Source organism: Bactrocera oleae, chromosome 6 (genome assembly GCF_042242935.1).
Source record: "Bactrocera oleae isolate idBacOlea1 chromosome 6, idBacOlea1, whole genome shotgun sequence".
Classification (NCBI taxonomy): domain Eukaryota; kingdom Metazoa; phylum Arthropoda; class Insecta; order Diptera; family Tephritidae; genus Bactrocera; species Bactrocera oleae.
In genome coordinates, this window is record NC_091540.1 from 70778821 (window position 1) to 70796028 (window position 17208).

The 17208-nt window shown below is 37.8% G+C and overlaps 1 protein-coding gene across 1 annotated transcript; it reads right to left on the reverse strand.

Annotated features, from left to right (window-relative positions):
* Positions 1–13758: 13758 nt before the first annotated feature.
* On the reverse strand, positions 13759–16464 carry LOC106618538 (uncharacterized). The gene is made up of 2 exons (XM_014236327.3): positions 15525–16464; positions 13759–14793 (listed from the first exon to the last, which is right to left on the reverse strand). The coding sequence occupies exons 1-2, from the start codon at positions 16400–16402 to the stop codon at positions 14322–14324; spliced, it is 1350 nt and encodes a 449-aa protein (XP_014091802.3). The 5' UTR covers positions 16403–16464; the 3' UTR covers positions 13759–14321.
* Between the last annotated feature and the right edge of the window lie 744 nt (positions 16465–17208).

A 17208-nucleotide genomic window follows, 5' to 3' on the forward strand; every position in this document is an offset into this window, starting at 1 on the left:
GTTAGGGAATTTAGTGATGATTAAGTGTTTTGTTAAATTAATAAAAAAAAGAAAATATTTTAATTATGAATATGCTCACTTATAGCATACTTTCAAATTTGTGAAACTATAACAACTTTCAGGTGAATATATAATATTAAGCTCTAGCTTCTTGCTACCCCAATTGAGAGTCCAGTAGATTTTACACCTCCTTGGAAAAGCTAATATCCGTGCACTTTTTCGGTATATTTTTGCAATAATTACAATGAATTGTTCGAAGTTATATCTTACTGCAACCTGTTCTTGCAATGGATTTCCTGTGCTAAAGAGGTCGGAGGAGGAAGAGCTGCAGCGAATTCATTACTTTATGTAGCATAAAACTTATTCAACCATCCTAACCTAACCTAAATAGTATTGTCTATAGGCTGCTTCTTCTAGCGAATAGCTCATTCTGACATTACACTTGCGTTATTTTCGGCACAAGACGGCACTTGGTGTTAATGACAAACATTGAAGCAAATTGTAAAATATATAATAAAACGATGCTAATATATTGCTTCCCTTTTTCTTAGAGTATCTCTTTGTTATAGTCAGTCTGATAAGACCAATTACAATTTTTGAGAGATCGGGAACTGTAAATGCGATTTATACCAATTGCTTGTTCGATTCGCTACTCTTTAAGGCTGCTTTTGAAGACAGTTAATATTGGAATGAGTTGTATATTTTGTAACCACAATTGTCACCGAATTGCTACTCGTATTTTGGAATATTATGAAAACCACAGAGATTTTAGAATGCATCTGGTGCTGCTCGTCTGAGGTTTTAGTCCAACAACTTTCTAATATGACATGGTAATTCATTTATGGAAGTTGTTCAATCGTGCAATAAAACTGAAATGTATCTACATAAGTCCAGGCATCTACATATACTGGTACAAATACACTTGGATGTGCGGTTGTGTGTGGCAAGCACAAGTGGGCGGCCGTTTGCGCTTTGATGTTAATGAGCACTTCAAACGCCTTCAAGTAGACCAATGCACAAATTACATACCCATCACACCGCATACTGCGCCCATCGACGGACTCGGAAGGCCAGCGCGGAACAAGGCATCGACAGACGGTTGTGCAAACATCCAATGAGCGGCGGTGCAGCGGACAAGCTACTTGCATGCGCCCGCAGATGAACACACAAACATGTGTGCTCATTTATGTACTTGCAATCGTAGCACCACAAACCAACAACAGTAACAACAACGCCAACAACAGAGCCATAAACGTTTACTTGAAGATCAGCAAATATCAACAAAGCGATAAGTAGCTTGAATCGACGCAACTGTAAGTGCCAAGTGAGCAGCAGCTATCAATGAATGAGTTTGTATGTATGCACCTGAGTGCCGGCACCGCACACACACACACACACACGCCCCTGTATGTGCATTTGTAGGAAAGTTCACTAAAGCTGCTGTTCCAAGCCAATTTCTCAGCGCTTTGTTTGCTTTCGCACTGCTTGCCACTTGCCACTTGCTTCTGCCTCGCATGTGGCACCGTGCTGCAGCCGTTGCATGGCAGAGTAAGTGTGCGTGCCTGTTTATGCGCTTTCCAGTGTTTGATGTGCACACGCACACATAAGGAGATGTTTGCATATATATGCTTGTGTGTGAATGCATCTCGGCGTGATGTTGTTAATATCTTCTCACCTGCAGCTGTTGTGGCACTATTTGTTGATTCCGTGGCAGCTTCTATACACTCATATTTATTACAGCCGCCGCGGTAGCCGACAACGAGTCCTAATTTGTTTGTTTACAAGTTTCTTGTGGGGTTCCATTTCATTCTACATACCTACACATTTGTATACATGTGTATCATGCTCTTTTATTTTCTTCTGTTTTGATTGCCTCACTATCAATTTGTTCGAGGAAAATTGAGTGTAGTAGAATAATTTTGAGATCTATCACTTTTGATTATCTTGAATGGTGTTATAATTTTAGTATTGTATATATTATTTTTATCTTTTATGGTATCAGCAGAAGATGAGCTGGTCAGTGAATGCTCCCAAAGGTTATGGTGAATAGGATATGTAGTCCACTTACCCGAGCATTAAGAAGTTCAAAGGAACTAACAAGATTTCTAAACGTACACCACTCATCGTTTTTACCGTTATTGTATTGATTTTCCTGCTTGGTTTGTGGAAACATAATTTAAGGGGTAAATATTCCAAGATAATTCCTCCCATCGAGCTTATTTTTCCTTCGTTAGTTAGTTTCAGCATTACGAGGTTGGTGCCCAAATTCCCCCAGACCAACTTTGTAATAAAACCTTGTTGTTGGAGTCGCATAAAACTCTCCCTGAAAGTAGTATTCAACATCATACAAGTCTAGGTTCGCTCCTTTTATGAAAACATACGCGACAGTTGGCCTTCAACGCTTTATTTGTGCCTCCATGTAACAGCCGATCGCCCTTATTACCGTTTTTTTTTCAAAGATAAAATTGACGTTATGGCCGCTGAATTTCGGTTTTCTAAATTCAAATGCTAATATGATTGTATGTGTGTATATAAGGTGGAGGCAGTGGATGAATGTTCAAATTATTTTTCACACATCAGTGAAGTGCACTAAATTAAATGCTTCCGTTAGGGTAAATTTGCTTAGTGCACGAACACGCACAGCTTTCTATTTAATATCCAAGTAATTGAACTCATTACAAGTGCAATTTAATTAATTTTATCAGCCGCAGGCATAACTGTACATATTAGGTGTAAATCAGATTAATTTACTAATTGACATTAAAATCCACTTACCAGCTAACCAAACAAGTTGTTTCAAATTAATTGGTGTTTGCTTTATGTATTTTTCATATAGGCATACATTTATGCAAATACGTATACTGCCATTGAAATAAGAAAGCCGAAAAATTGTAGCGGAGGGTTTAAATTATGCCTGTTTCTTGGAAACTAATTTTATGAGTTAGAAAAACATTGCAGTTTTTCAAATATTTTTCCCGTTATGTAACAATGTATGGTCAATTTTGAAGAGTAAACAAGTCACGCGCGTGAAATGGTTTTAATAACGATTCACATACCAAATCTATGCCAGCTATATGCTACAGTGGTTTGATCTCAAGAACTGATTCGAATATTGTAGCTTTGCCTTATATGTTACAAGAATCCATGCCAAATTTCGTGAAGATACCTTGTCAAAAAAAAACAGGTTTCCATACTTTTGAACTTGATTTTGTCAGTGTGTATGGCAGCTGTATGCTATTGTGGTCTGGTATCGGCGATTCCAAAAATTGAGTAGCTTCTTGGTGAGAAAACGACGTGACGAAATTTTAGATCAATATCTCAAAAACTGATGGACTAGTTCGCTTATATACAGACAGACGGACATTGCTAAATCTTTGCTGACTTTGCAAACTTAATATATTCTTTTCAAGCTATAAAAATGTTGGATTTAACACTTCTTTTAAAATCCCATGTTGTGGATATCCAATCTATCGCGAACACTACTTTGACTATTCCCTGTGGTTTCCGGAATTTAAAATCGCTTGCATCGCAACATGAGCTTTTGACGATATAATAAGAAAACGATTTTATTTTTACTTTTATATCCGTAGTCCTCTATCCATCGCCAAGCATTTTTTCCTTTGTTTTCTGACCATTACTTCTGCTTCATATGTTGATTTATACATTGATTATTAGGCGATTGCAAGCAGATGATTGTTATTAATAATATTATATAACCGAAATTGAAAAGTGTGTCTATTTTAATGACCACGTGTGTAAATCTCACAAGTTTCACAAGCTCAGCCAGCGGCAATACATGAATACAAGTATGAACACCTCACGATATTATATACCTAAATATGTTATTTATATTTATTTTTACTAAACGCAATAGTCATCAGATCAGGCCGAGCTTCTCTACAATTTTATGTTAAACCTTATATTGTACCAATGGGTGGCAGAAAGACACTCTTAAAGTGTTATGCACCAATCCAAATTACTAATCTACGGCCCCCGGGTGCAAATCGGCTACATTATTTTAATTTTTTTTTGTGTTTCCAAAGGACCTCCCGCAAGTAGAGGGTGACAAAAGATGACACCCTTGCTGGCATAAAAATGGAAATTAATTCGATTGCTTTGTTGTCAATGCGGAGCATTGTCACCTGAGTAAATGCCAGCTAGCCAGCCAGTCAAGAAGGTGCAACTGACAACAAAGGTGAATGGGGCAGAATAGCAAGAAGCGGTAGCTGCAATAGTAGCTGCACTTAAAGGCTGGCGGATAGACACGAGTATGAGCTTTAGCTCGCATGTACGTTATGTTAGTATAAGGGCATGCACTGCGTGCTCACTGGCAGACGAAGTGGGCGTTTCGCATGTTTGTGCGCGCTCAGATAAAATCTAGCGAAAACGCGCGTCAATGTCAGTGCCAAATCAAAAAAAAAAATAAGGCAAACAAAGCAAGAAAAACAGATTTTAAGCTACGCTTGAAGCGCAAAAATATAATAGCGTTGCTAAATGCTCTACAGACGAAATAAATAGCAAAACACTGTAAACAAACTGATGAAGTGAGTTATGATCCGCGCGCATTGTGACAAGCGGCCACAGCCAGACAGCGCCCACTCAATTTGTGCGCACCCAGCAGGCGGCAGTGCCACACGCACTCCAACGCCGCTCAACGCAACGGAGGGGAAACGCATTGGCTGCAGCAGAGCTCGTGCCACAGAGCTCGAAACGCACCTAGCGACAGCCCAGAATGGATTGCAAGAGTAAACAATGAACGTTTAAAATGCCATTGAGCATGTATTCGATATGAAATGGCAACGGTGGCTGTGAGCTGTGAACACTGCAACTCGACGTTAGCGCCAAAGTCTAGTGGTGTCGATTTAAATGCAACCATGCTATGGAGATGGCTACGAGATTCATAGTCTTAATGGACAATATTCGAAATAGGAAAAAAGGCTTCGTGATGCATTCGTTAGTGCAATAATATATTACTCAATATGTCTTGACCTGAGTCCTCTTATCTATCAGCATAAATCTGATCAGTCTGATCAAGGATGTGGATTTGAAGTTACAGGGTAACATGCGTACAGTTCAAGCTGATCTAAATCAGTGAGAGCAGTACTTCCTAAGAAAGTAATTATCATGTACTCAATCTAAACAAGGTTAATCGAAATAAGACGACGTCTCTTGAATCACCTATTATATCTTGAACATATTTGAAACCGGCGATGTTCATAAATATTGTGTTGTCTTCAGAACTTTTGTGTGCAAGCAAGCCAATATCTTGCTTAAGTTTTCAAAGAGTCAAGATCCGTTATATTGGGACGTTTAATTCATGGTTAGGTAGTCTATGAATGTCAGTCTTACAAAATTCCGCTTACGGTACCTTTCGGATATATATAGAATATTCCCAAGACTAATTTTTGTGGGCAGACATATGGTAATAATCGGCTCACACGCTGAAGTGCGATATTATTTGAAAAGTAGAGGACCCGGCTACTGGATTGTGGCTTCTACAATGAAAAACTGTAGAGAAATTTAGATTTTCGGGATTGGAGCCGGCAGAGAAGCTTACCATCACTACCCGCAAATACCTAGAAAAAGCGTTTAAGCTCCACACACAGTAAATCACGGTGTTTATCTGTTAGTTGATGCGAACCGCAACAGATTTATGCACACACACATACGATATAGGAATAGCTGTTGTTGGTCCACTCTTTTTATGACATTTGATGCAACACTACATAATCTGGCCACCACTCAAAGTTCCAAACAAAACTAAAACTTTTTGTTTTGCCTTTTCCACACACACATGGGTGTAAGTGTGTGTGTTGTCTGGTGTATATGCGCGCGTGTTCCTTATGCGTTATCCGTTATCAATGTCACGTGATCTGTGACAATTGCACGCTGAATGCATTACATATTCCATGGAAAAGAGCGCCAATATCACTTGTCACAACAGCACATTCAAATTCTCGCATACGAGTAACAAAGCTTGCAAGTGTGTGCGTATGTGTGAGTATATGCAGCAAAGCTCACAGCATCGCTATTTGTTCTGTCATCACTCCATTACATCTCGTTTCCATACATATACATATGCATCAGGAAATAGCTACAAGTGTACATATACATAACATATATATACTTATATGTATACACGTAGTCGTTGGTGTCCTTGTAAGCGGGTCCACTTGCGCCGCCAAGTATTGTAGAAAAAATGAAAGGGATTGCCATTTTATTGCTTTGGATTATTGCAAATGCATAAATTTGCATTCAACCTATGAATATGTATGTATGTTTGTGAGTCGTTTGTTGCAGACTTGCATTATTTGCATAAAACATTTTCCGAAAATTGTTAGCATTCCATGAGCTTACTTCTGAGCATTCCTAAAATATCGTGTTCTTATTTCTTCTGATCACAAATTGGTGTTAAATTTCGCTTGTATTGACAACTGCTGCGTAAGAAGCAAGAATTTATATATATATATAAACGATCTACTTACATATATTGTATATGCACATATATCATGATTAGACTGCAATCTTTCAAAATATTTGCGGTCATTCTTATTTCGCACCATTCTTGGGTTCGGTAGTGTCAAATAATTTGATGTTATACCTCATCTTATCTTGCTATGTTGCTTTATTACTGCCTCAGAGAGTTTTGCTCAAAACACAAGGTAGCAGACCGTATATTTTTATGCAAGTTGAATTCACCAAGCTAATCCAACGCTTTCCCTTATTTAACTGATAAAGCACACTGGTATCCCATTAAATATTTTCAGAATGGGAGAATCTATATCTAAGCTGGCATCTTATACTAGAAAGCTAACGAGCTAAACTATTTTCGTACTTGTCAATCATCGTTATAACTTTTGTGATACTTGTAATCGCCAATGCGCAATGATCCATAACATAAATCATATGTTAAAATATTTTGTAGCTCAAACTAAGAACAACCCAATAGGAAGGGCGATAGTCTAAAAAACGTCGATTTTTGGAAATTAAAAAAAACAGCAACTATATCGATTCTTTTGAAATTTTTCCAAAATTTCATACTAAATTCATACTGCGTCCCTTAACAAGGTAATCAATGAATACGAGATGCCGTTCTGAGTAGAAATATTTACCACTTCTTGTATGAGTCATTTATTAAGTGAGAATAGTTTTGCTTGCCTCGGCTCAACACTCAATTTTCGTTAAATATCTTCTGCGGTTGATGTCTGAATCAATTTAATCTTGCGTCAAATATTTGGCAAATTTTATCTATCGGTTTAATACCAAACTCTTTTTTTAACAAATTAGCAGCTACATTATCAAAAACCACACTCACCTATAAAAAAGCCTAGACCCCACTTCCTCTCTCTTATTACTTTTTAAACACGCATCTTTAGCGTAATGAGATCATTGAATGAAAAACTATCAATTTATTATAAGACAGCCAGGTTGGAGTCTCACTTAAAGGTTAAACTTATTATATATATTAAATTTCAGAGAAAACTAAAAGCGCTCAAATAACAGCAAATCTTCAATGACCAAAGTAATTTAGTAAAGAATCTAATTTAAATGAAATCAACTTAAATTTATGCTCAGCATGTGAAAACTAACGCTACTTAAGTTTCAACAACATAATTTTCCAAAGACACTAAATGCTAAGCATCTAAAGAGCTAAGCAATACACGAGCAATAAAAACAACAACAAATGTCATTATGAATTGCTTTGTCCAACTAAATTGTTTAAACGAATGAGGCACTCAGGGAAGGTGCCTATACAAATTTACATATGTACCATAAGTACTGCTTTGTGTGTATGTGTTGCAATGTCTTCTGCGCTTTTTTCGAACATCGCGGCGTTGCATCTCTATTACCGATATTTGTTTTCCAAAGTCGTTTTGATAAATTATGCTATTTGATCAATTGTTCAACTCGTCAGCATTGTTGGCACAGTTCCGTTTCAATGAATGAACACACCACGCCATACACATACACACATATAATATAATATTTGCTTTGCGGGTAACTTGAGACGCACTTGACTTTCTAAAGACATATAGGGAGGCTGGTGGCTCGCTCAGAACCCTTTTTCTCTCATTTGCATTGTAATAATAGCCACAAATAAGGGGAGAAACGCTGGAGTAAAGCACTAAATTAGCTGAATTCATTGACGGCGCATTTAAGCTGTCTTGAAAAAGTTGCTCATCCTCTCGGTGACGCTGATCACAGGCGTGAGGAGTGCTGCTAGCTTACCTATGCAGAGGCATGCGGCGAGCTGCTACATGCAATACATGCGTGTGCATGTGCGACTGTATGTGTGGAGGCTTTGTGTAATGCCGCTAAATAGAATTAAATGCAGAGGTGTTAGGTATGCTGGTATCGAAATTCTTTGATATTATTTGCTAAGTGACATTCCGTTACGCCTTGCAGTTATTTTACTTGAAGCTTTCATAAACCAAATATATTTACTTTGAGATAGTTGAGCCCGAGTGTGAGCTAAAGCTTTACCAACTTTTTGCCTTAAAAAAAATATGTGTACTTAAGGCATTCCTAGCAATGGTGAAATAAATTCCGTTGGAGAGATCACGTCATATTTTATAATCAGCTAATGCTACCTTACAAATTTTATTTATCGACAAAATTTACCAAAAATATGTATGCATTTTGAGAATCCAACACTCTTTTGTATACTCTATTACTCTCATACTACTTGTACTACGTTTGCTTACTTCAGGACGGTAATAACACAAAATTTGCTATTTCGAGAAACACTCTTTGAAGGTTTTAAAATTTTGCTCACTTTATACGCAATAATAACGGCATATATGCACATATGTACATTTCTGACAACATATAATATTATATATATATTAATTGCAGATCGTTCCTTTATATTTAACTCAAAAATCGCATTTATTGAATTTATTTTCTTGCAGTACGAAAACGATATGTTCTCGATCGGGTGAAACAAAACCTATCGACGCTTGGGAATAAATAAGCAAATATCTTAATTCAAATAGAAAATATGCTAGTACTATATTTATCCCGAATTCTATAGATCCATGTCTTGAAATTTATAAACTACATAAACTTTGGAAATATGTTTCAGAAAGATTTCTTTAAATATAAAATATTCTTCGAAAAATGTTACATTATTCATGCCACAAATATTTTTAATAGTATATTTATAGATTTTTTAAAGCAACGTTAAAGAAAAGTTACACTAAATTGCCGAAGTTGTCAACAGCAGTATTTAAATATCCTCAAGTCAAAACAGATGCACAAATACATTATTACATTGGCATTTCGAAATCACGCATCATCGCGACAAAATTTTACGCGACATTTGTGTTTTCAAAATCATAATTCTGTGTCACCAAATGTCATAACATAGCACCGCACATCCCTACTGGAGGTCATAAAATTTTATTAATAAATCTATTTTACGGTCCACACGTCATCTAATGCATTTTATTTTGTTTACCAACAACAACTGACGAACAGCAGCGGTCACAACGGCAACAGCCGTGGCAGCAACGCCCAAAACGAACCAACTGACAGACGCCTCTGCAGTGACATGGCCACTAAAATGCGCCGATTCGGGGGCGTCGGCCGCAAAGACGCTAAAATATCAACCCGTATTGCAACAACAACAACTGGGCGTGCAGTAAGCATACAACATAATTTGATGACGAGCGCATCACTGCCGAAAATGTGTAAGCGGCAATAACAATAATAACAAAATATTTACAACACAGGTCATAACTACATACATACATAAAACAACAATAAAAGCGCCTGCTGCTGCTGTCACATGCTCGGCACTGGCGTGACATGAATCAGCATTTTTCAAGTCGACGCAGCAAATCCTGCGAGTGATGGCTCGGATGCGTCGCTGCATGCACTCACACTCGTTAGTTTGTATGTTCATGCGTTTAGCCGCTCACACTCCATTCAGGCATTTAATTGTTTTGGCATTTGCGCTGCCGCCGCCTGACATGTTGCTCGTAAAAATCACAAATTTGACTTCAGAATGATTAATTACACGCAACGGCGCTGACAGCCTGTATTCCGTCCGAATTTCGACATTAAATGATCGTCACTCACACAGATAGCCCAAAGCGAGGCGAAAGTAAAAAGTATCATCTTTAACTTTGACAACTTCGGCTTAATGTGAAAGAGTGAAAAAGTTCGCGCCAGCTGTTGCTAAATCGAAGATGAGTTCATATTAACCGAAGTTCAAACGAGCATTTTACTTTTGTTTACAAAGTATCTTCAAAAAGTTTGTCATTCTCTTAATAAACACATTTTTTTCCTAAATTTGTATATTCTTCGACCGCTTTGAAGTAATCCATCATGATTATAATATATTTGTATCAACATATTTTTATTTATAATTACTTTTCGAGCAGTTCACATTTTCAAGTTCGTATATTGTCGAAATAGTCTCCTGCAATGAACACCCAATGCATCTCTCTAACAGATTCGAGAAATGTTCCTTTGAAATATTTCGTTTGGAAATATGGGTATGTGATTCGACAAAACACATACTTAGTACAAATTATGATCTTTATAACCCTAAGATGATGACATTTAACAAGATTGTTTTGTATTGAGGCTCACGTTAGATTCTAATCTGTGATTTGGTGTTTCGAAAATTGTTTATAAGTTTCGTTTAAGACACCATGGTTGGCTTATTTTAAGTTCTGATTATAATTGAAACCAATTACATATATCCGACTATGGGATCTTCGAAAACAGCTATTATTCTTCCACTTTGATATTGAAGGCTAATGGTATTCGTTGACAGTGTAGGAAAATTGGTTTAATGAGTCAAATCTAATTTTTTTGAAAATTATGTTACTTGATTGTGGCTAAACTACTTAGAACACATAAAGAATATTTGGTATTTTACTTAACTTTATTCACAGCTTCGTATTATGGGGTCTTTGATGCATTTGCACATGAAGAATTTTAAAACCCGACACAACACAATTAACAAAAAAATGTACAACAGTTGTGAACTGTAAAAGGGTTTGAAGCACATACACATGTTTCCAAAAGAAGGGAGAAATTGCAGTAAATTCGCAGTGTCTCAAAAAACATAACCTTTTTTTCGGGCAGACAGTTGGCGAGTTGCTAACGCAAACCGGCGATACGAGTTCGATACAATCAGCGAACAAATGCCACGTGTTATACAAACATCAGCCGACGAGCCAAAGGACGAACGAAGCATATATGTACAAGCAATAACTGTTCATAAGCATATGTTATCCTTGCAGCAGTTGCAGCGAGCCAGTTACAATTTAAATTAAATCCATTCGATGAACACGCTTTTGTAGTGTGTGTGTATGTGACTATGTGGCATGCGGCGCAGAATAACAGTGGTAATACAACAACAAGCGTTATGAGTAATGTGCGCAATTTTAACAGTTTCGCTTTGTTGCCTCAACTTTTATCGCGAGCAGGCATCGCTACAACAAAAACATCAGTGCACAAAGGAATAGGCAACACAACAACTTTTGCTCCACATATCACAAGAAGAGCACAAGAATTTGAATGCCAACAAACAAACCTATTTGTGTGCCACTGCCGCGGAGGCGGTGACACTGCTTGTTAAACCGCAACCTGTCTGCCTCCTCCTTCAAGCAGCAAGCAGCAAGCAGCTCTGACGTTCGCTCGCAGGGGTCGGACGGAATGCAGTGACGTTGGCTTGCGGTTGTGGTAGCTAATCAAGATAGCTGATCGTTGCGATCGAGGAATGCCCACAAACGCACGCGCATGTATGTGTGTGTGTGTTACTTGGACTGCGTCATCTGGGCGCTGAGTTGATCGACTGACGTTTGCTGACAATGAACGCCAGTTGTGGTCTGCAATCAACACTCTCGTCGACGCAACAATTCACCGACAATTGGTCGCAATCAGCGATAAGAAAGCGTGAAAGGAAAACCGAGACACTGTATTCAGTGATCGCAGTTGGGGAGCGTGGAAAGAGTAGCGGTGCGCTCGTGATCACAATTCATGGAATTTTTGGCACATTTTGCGTGAAATGGAGCGTCGCTTGCGTTCGTGCTGCGACCCTTCCGCTTTGTGATATGTTTTTGAGCACATCGTTGACGTTGTCGGATCGAAAATTGAGATCAACGAAGGATCCTGACGCGTGCCCATATGGCGTACAGGTTGTGCCAAAGCACTTTTTGCATATTTGCGCACAAATTCAAGACAAGAGATCACCCCTAAATATAGCGTCTACTTTTTATTTTTGCATGGCTTTTGTTCGTTCGAAGGAAACAGCCGCTGTTTCTTCTTCTTTCGACATTAGAAGGTATTCACTATACCGTTAATTTGCCTAATGCTTGCAACACAAGGTACATCCTTTCAGCATATCCTTTAATTTTGTGTTTACCGTTTTGTTGCAGCCTGCGTTCACCTCAGTGCACATCTGCTCACACTCTTTGCCTAAATTAAACAACTATAAATCTAATTTCCTGACAAGCGTCATACTAATTTTAAGCCAGCTTGCCGAGTGCACGATGTGTAAGTGTAAATTGAAATACAACGGTGTTTATGCAGCTTGCCGCTTGGCGCATGCGCTGATGCATATGACTGCCTTTGCGAGTGTCCCAAGTGGACCATAACAATAAATTAAGTAAAATAACATAATGCGGAACAAGTACGAGGTTCGATTGTGGAGCCAAAGGTCCTTATGGTCGAGAGAGCGAGTGCGGAGGTGGTGCAAAGGTGCAGCTGGGAGCTAAACAAATTAAAATCATAATGCACGGCAGCCGTTGACAAACGAAACAAAAATAAAAACAAAGCAAGTTCATGTCAATTACATATTGATGTAGGCAAGAATTATTCATGCTAGAGAAACAGTGGCGAGACGAAAGGAAGCGCACGGCGTTGCGAGCATGGATCAACGGCGTCTTAGGGATAGTCACAGCATCAGCGCGATTAGAGGGATCGCTAATCAGCGACACAGCACTGGATGGCTCAGCTGCCGAAGAGCAAGCATGACAATATAGAGTTGAAGTAGAATAAATATAAATACAGTGATGGCCATAAAACAGTGACTTGACATACAGTACACATGCATAACTGTTTAAAAAAATGTTAAAACGAATAATAACTTAATACTACGCGATCGCCTAAGTCAGAGAGCTACCTTTTATAATAACTAAGCCTATTTTTGAGTATAAATATTTATGTATATCGTTTTGATTTGAATTTAAAGATAGTTGAAATTTCTTGGTTACACTTTCATGTTTATCACTGTATATACATATTCCTAGTAAGAGTTTGGTATTCGTTTGCTTTCTTGGTCTCCACGACGCGACTCGTGGCGACACAAATGACTTCTGTTTTGTTGTTGACACGAGAACACCGTGTCCCCGTGTCACCGTGTTCGCTCCGACGGTCAAACGATTTATTGTCCTTTGTAGGCGGCTCTTTTGTTGTCATTGGCAAGCGCAGACGCTTCTCCGGCTACTGCAAGCATAATATCGCCACTCATCGGTAGCCACGTGTGTTTGTGCTTATGTTTATGCATACATTAAGAGTAAATAGGTGCTTCGAAGGATTAAAGGACGCCTGTGGCACGAAGCATAAAATAACAACATCCTCGACACATTTGTAAATATTGAAATGATTTAGTAAGTACACATGTAGTTCTGCCAACGAGTGGAATGTTGCCCATGGGACAAGCGCCATTTCTAATAAATATGAACGAGATTTCGTAGAACATGAATGCTAGGAACAGACTAAAAAGAAAAAAATAGTCGATTGATATTAAAAATTAATGTTTTATTTGAAAATGCATGAATTTGAAATATTTAGTAATATTTTTTGTTCTCAATTCTGCCAGGTACAACGTAGACCTACAGCAGTCAAACTCTAATTCAGTGTCTTAGGTGCGATACAGTCGAATAAATTGGGAACAAAAATATTTATAACTGCACCCAAATGTGTTTATATTTATCAGTAAGAAAATTTATGACATTCTGCGCCATTAATTTAATTCTAGAGACACAATTTGTAAAAAAAAATTGTTTAAAATATTATCTACATAACTTCAATAAATAGTGTGGATAAATAAAAAAAAATCTGAGCCATATTTATCATACAACACAAACACGTTTATATTATACATATGTATATATTATACTGCTATATCGGCCGCACAATCTTATCTCGACTAATACTGGCGAAAAGGCGTAAAAAGTCCATCCAATTGCTCAGTGCTACGAATTAATGTTATTTACACATGTAATTTACTATAACTTAACATAACTACATATATATGTATAAACATATATTTCGACCCCCTCATGACTTGAATCAAAGTCTTAAGAAGTCCACGTTTCGGGCAATTCATATGGTTGACACATATTTTCATTTAACCAACTTGCAATTGTTGTATTTGTTGCCTTCAAAGCGTCAACCTTTAGTTTGACCTTATCAGCTTTTTTCAAATATTCGCAGATATCCTGCAAGTCATAAGAATACCCTCGGACGTAATACCTTTCATACCATGTGAAATATTTTATGTATTCCTCGGGGTTCTGGTCCAAATAGAGCAAGTATTCGGTTAGTTCGCGTATACTCGCATAATCGCGAGCGTTTATGTACGAGTTGGGGGGCGCGAAACGTGTGTAATTAGCACCACCGAAGACTACCGGCAACATGCTGCCGTTCAAAGCTTTGAAAAAGCTCTCGCTAACGTAATCCTCGCACAGTTCTTCTTCGAAGGCCAAGAAAAACTTATACGTTTTATTCCCTCGACTATGTGGTACGAATTTGCAGGAGCCTTCGCCACAGCTGTGTAAAAAAAAGACAGCATTAAAAAATTAAATTTAGGCAAGAAAAAATGTTAAATTCGGTTGCACCGAGTCTATAACACCATTCACAAATACAAAAAGTTCCTTAGAAGAACTTGATTCCGATTGTTCAGTTTGTGTGGCAGCTATTTGCTATAGTGGTCTGATCTCAGTTCCGTTTCGACAAATGAGCAGCTTCTTGATGAGAAAAAAGCAGTTGTAAATTTTAAAATCGATAACTCCAAAGCAGAGCGACTGGATGGTATATATATAGACGGTCAGACGGACATGCCTAAATCGACTTAGCTTATCCTTTAGATCATTTATATATATACATTTTATAGGGTCTCCGACATTTCCTTCTGGGTGTTACAAACTGCGTGGCAAACTTAATCTACCCTGTTCGTGGTGTGATGAAATCCTTGGCGATATTCAAAGTACCATCTCTACTCCATTGTCTGGAAATATGCATGAGCTATTTTAACTATTTTTTCTTTTTATACGGTTGAAACCTTAATTCCTTAGGATATCAGCTGATAAGCATTCAGAACACCAATAGAAGATTTTTCAAAAATTAGTCTTAGTATTCTTGTTAAGATATATGCGAAATTTGTAATCATTTGAGACCATAGTTCACACAAATCATTTCTTTTGCAAAAAAAGAAAACTACTAAAATCTACACCAGATATAATATACATGTGCATTCAATGATATCATTCCTTTATACCAACCTATATTCACCACATTCGCCATAAGTGTGCACGTCCATATTTTGAGTTATACGCTCGATCAATTCCTTACGTGCTACTTGACAGGGTCGATTCAGTATGGCCAACGCCAATGGGGATGAATCTATCACACTTTCATAAAATAAATTTCTTGAAATATGTGACTCGAAGGTCGCTTGCGGCACATCCCAATGCGGTTGCAATGTGGGTGACATAATTCTCGAATCATTTCGTCTCACTATTTTGTATGGTTGATAAACGAAGTCGGACTTCAAGGAATATGAAAATATTTTATCGTAAATACGCAAGTGGGAATTCGCCAACGATATATTACTGCTATTACTAAATTGTAACGGTTTGTCTGTACAGAAAATGATAAGTGAATGGTCTGCGTTCACGTTGATGAGATCACGACCACTTAATATATTATCAAGAGTTGAATTTATAACAACAGCATCAAAACTTCTAGAGTCTTTCAATTGAGTATTGTTACTTAATGTAACGGAACAATAGCCGCCGAACAAAGGCACATCGTTTCTCTGCCTATTTAAAACTGCTATCGATTTTGTCCTACTCCTAGAAGAAGGAGTGCTTACTGCTGCTTCCTCATATGCACTTGTTCCATTATTGTTACTGTTGTTATTGTCACTGATCGATATAAACGCTGCTAATAAGAAAATGGTTACCAAAGCTGCAATGGCAAGGCATATATACTTTCTACGTCGATGTGTGCCCGGAAATTTCTTCTTTCTACTTTTACGTTTACGCACTCTGAACCTACGCTTGGTGGATAATTGTGCCTTTCCCAATATAGGCCTATGGGAATGATCCGTATATTCCGATTCCGACTCGGCGTCCGACATTGCTACCACTTTGTACATTAACGTGCCTACGATTACTACATGCTATGACCATCGCGCTCCGTTGACTGAATTGCGTTTCGATATTTAGACACCTACCGGGGCCACACAGAACAATCGAAAGTTTTATCGGTATATTTTATCGGTAATTTATTAGCAAAATAAAAGAATATGTTATAGGTAGGTAAAGTTTAGGAAAACGCAGCGGTTGGGTTATCACCTGTCGGTTAGATAAGATTAACTGTGTCGACTATTTGCGCTCTGTAAGCTTAACATGTATTAGTTTTTATTGGAACGCATCGCGCGTTCGCTACTCGGCAAAGAAAAAACGTGCGATACGCAGAGTTCACTGTTATACACGTACTTACTTATACCAAAGAAATAAATGTTGCGAAATCGAAATGCGCTTATTCCCAAATGATAAGAACGAAATATAAATTGAATACAATCTGAGAGCAAAGAGAGTTGAGCGGAAATTGTTTAGAATCTCGGAACAAGTTGGCAGTTGTCTCACATATTGGTGATTGTAACACTATAAAGTAACCGAAGTATACATAAGTAGGGTTTTTTTATATCAGAAAGCAATTCTTTTAGCCATTATTGTCTGTTTGTTGGTCTGTTGAGTCACGTAAAACTTGATGAAAACTTGAGACAAAAATTTACGTACACACATACTCAACTTTTTTATTCGAAATAAACCGCAATCCCCCTAAAAACATATTTGCATAACACTTCATAAAAATAAGCTCTGAAACTCAAATTTCGCACTAAGTTCATTGGGCGGAGTGGCTTTAAATTTTTGAAGTTGAAGTGTGGTTTGGACTCGT